This window comes from Mandrillus leucophaeus, unplaced genomic scaffold, assembly GCF_000951045.1.
Source record: "Mandrillus leucophaeus isolate KB7577 unplaced genomic scaffold, Mleu.le_1.0 Scaffold544, whole genome shotgun sequence".
Classification (NCBI taxonomy): Eukaryota; Metazoa; Chordata; class Mammalia; order Primates; family Cercopithecidae; genus Mandrillus; species Mandrillus leucophaeus.
Window position 1 is genome coordinate 1750726 of NW_012105853.1, and position 1960 is coordinate 1752685.

Genomic DNA, 1960 nt, shown 5'->3' on the forward strand with positions numbered 1-1960 from the left:
AATAGGCATATTTGGTAACAGCCAGCTCATTGCAGAAAAGAGAAATAGTAAACTAGAGTACAGAAGAAATTATCCAGAGTATAGCACACAGAGGAAAAAAACACAGGAGAGAGACAGATGCTATAAGGATGCAGTGAGTACGTCCAGCATTGGTGTCCCAAAAACAGAGGAGAGGCCGGGTGCGGGGGCTCATGCATGTAATCCCAGCACTTTGGGAGGCTAAGGCGGGCAGATCATGAGGTCAGGAGTTCGAGACCATCCTGGCCAACATGGTGAAACCCCCGTCTCTACTAAAAATATAAAAATTAGCCAGGTGTGGTGGTACACGCCTGTAATCCCAGCTACTCAGGAGGCTGAGGCAGGAGAATTGCTTGAACCAGGAGGCGGAGGTTGCAGTGAGCCGAGATCGCGCCACAGCACTCCAGTCTGGCAACAGAGTGAGACTCTGTTTCAAAAAAACAAACAAACAAAAACAAATACGTACAGTTAAAAGACGTAAGTCACAACATATATCCATGAATAATTTTAGATGGCAGCATTCCCCAAAGCCATCCACCCCTCCCAAGCAGTGCACAATAGCCTCTTCCTGATGACTTAGGCTGCCCATTGTGACCACAGGTGACTGTGGCTTGACATCACAGTGTATCCCTGAGTCAAGCAGCTGTGGTTTTTCAGCTCTTGCATCTGCTGTGTATAGATCTGTCTCAGGTGCCATTTGCTAACTCTGTTCTCTGTGTAGCTGCTTTTGACAGCTCCTCATCTCTCTTCTAATCCACCACTCATGGTCCTAGAGAACAGAGACCACAAGTTAAGACCTTCACCTACAGAATCCCAAGGGCCAACAGCGGGCAGAGGACAACTCCATCCTTCTTTCAAAAGGGCTTCTCCACAAAAAGCGTTTCTGTTAGACTCTGAGCAGTGAGATACCCTGCTTCAAGAAGAATTTCTCATGGAGCCAGAAGCCTTTGAAATTTGCCCTTACGATCCTCACCACCGAGTCCCATTCAGCAGATTCCAGTACCACCTGGCATCATGCAGGAGAAAGAACCCCAAGAAAGCCAAAAAGATGGCCATCTGCAAATACAACGCCCGCCACGTGGTCCCCATCAAAAAGCTGGAGGAACATGAGGCTGTTTGTGTCAACAGGAGCTCTGTGGAGGAAGAGGACACCGAGAACCCTCTGAAAGTTAGTCTTCCAAGTTCAGAGCAGAACGATGACCCCCAGCAGGTCTCACCCTGCCTTCCCAGTCCTGATATCTGGAATGTCGATGGCGCTAATTGCCAGCATATGTTTGTCCTTAAGACTTTTGTTCCCCAAAAGCTTGTTTGTGAAAATGACACAAAAGAGTCAGCGAGAGAGATCAGTCCCCAGAAGATCCTCAGACCAGGACAGTAAACGGCCAGCTGAGGAAAGAGCACACGTCTCGTAAATGCATGGAAGAACATGCAATGCATCAGAATAAAAGGCATACAAAGCAAAACTACCCTGGGCTACCTCTTTTTTTACCTGGCAGATTGGTAACTATCAAAAGGCTTAAAATACTCCGCTGGCAAAGGTAGGACAAAAGGAGCACTTTCATAACACTGGTGAGAGCGTCAGTTGGTACAACCTCCACGGAGGGCTATTTGACAATAGCCATAAATACTATCAATACACATAGCCTTTCATCGAGCAATTCCACTTCCAGGCTTTATTCTATAAATATAATCACACATGTGGAAAATGAGCTAAGTACCAGCCTATTCACTGCAGCATTATTTGCAGCAGCAAAAAAGTTAGAAATGAGCCAGGTGTGTTGAATCACAGCTGCAGCCTGTTACTCTGGGGGCTGAGGTGAGAGGATCGCTTGAGTTCAGCCTGGGCAACATAGTGAGATCCTGTCTTAAACAACAAAAAGTCAAGTGACCTAAATATCCATTAAAAGGTCCTGATTAAAAATAAGTTATACTGCAGCCATAA

General features: G+C 46.3%; 1 protein-coding gene across 2 annotated transcripts; it reads left to right on the forward strand.

The window, feature by feature from the left end:
• The first annotated feature begins 627 nt into the window (after positions 1 to 627).
• On the forward strand, positions 628 to 1480 carry GTSF1L (gametocyte specific factor 1-like). Of its 2 annotated transcripts, none has more exons than XM_011997668.1 (2): positions 628 to 1228; positions 1304 to 1480. In XM_011997668.1, the coding sequence occupies exons 1-2, from the start codon at positions 950 to 952 to the stop codon at positions 1394 to 1396; spliced, it is 372 nt and encodes a 123-aa protein (XP_011853058.1). In that variant the 5' UTR covers positions 628 to 949; the 3' UTR covers positions 1397 to 1480. The 2 variants fall into 2 exon arrangements, with proteins under 2 accessions (XP_011853058.1, XP_011853059.1); XM_011997669.1 differs by having other exon boundaries at positions 628 to 1186; positions 1322 to 1480.
• The last annotated feature ends 480 nt before the right edge of the window (positions 1481 to 1960 follow it).

Coding starts and splice junctions, on each gene's coding strand:
- GTSF1L (XM_011997668.1), top strand. CDS start 950: ATGGAGCCAGAAGCCTTTGAAATTTGCCCTTACGATCCTCACCACCGA. Junction 1,229..1,303: donor AGAACGATGACCCCCAGCAG/GTCTCACCCTGC, acceptor TTTGTCCTTAAG/ACTTTTGTTCCCCAAAAGCT.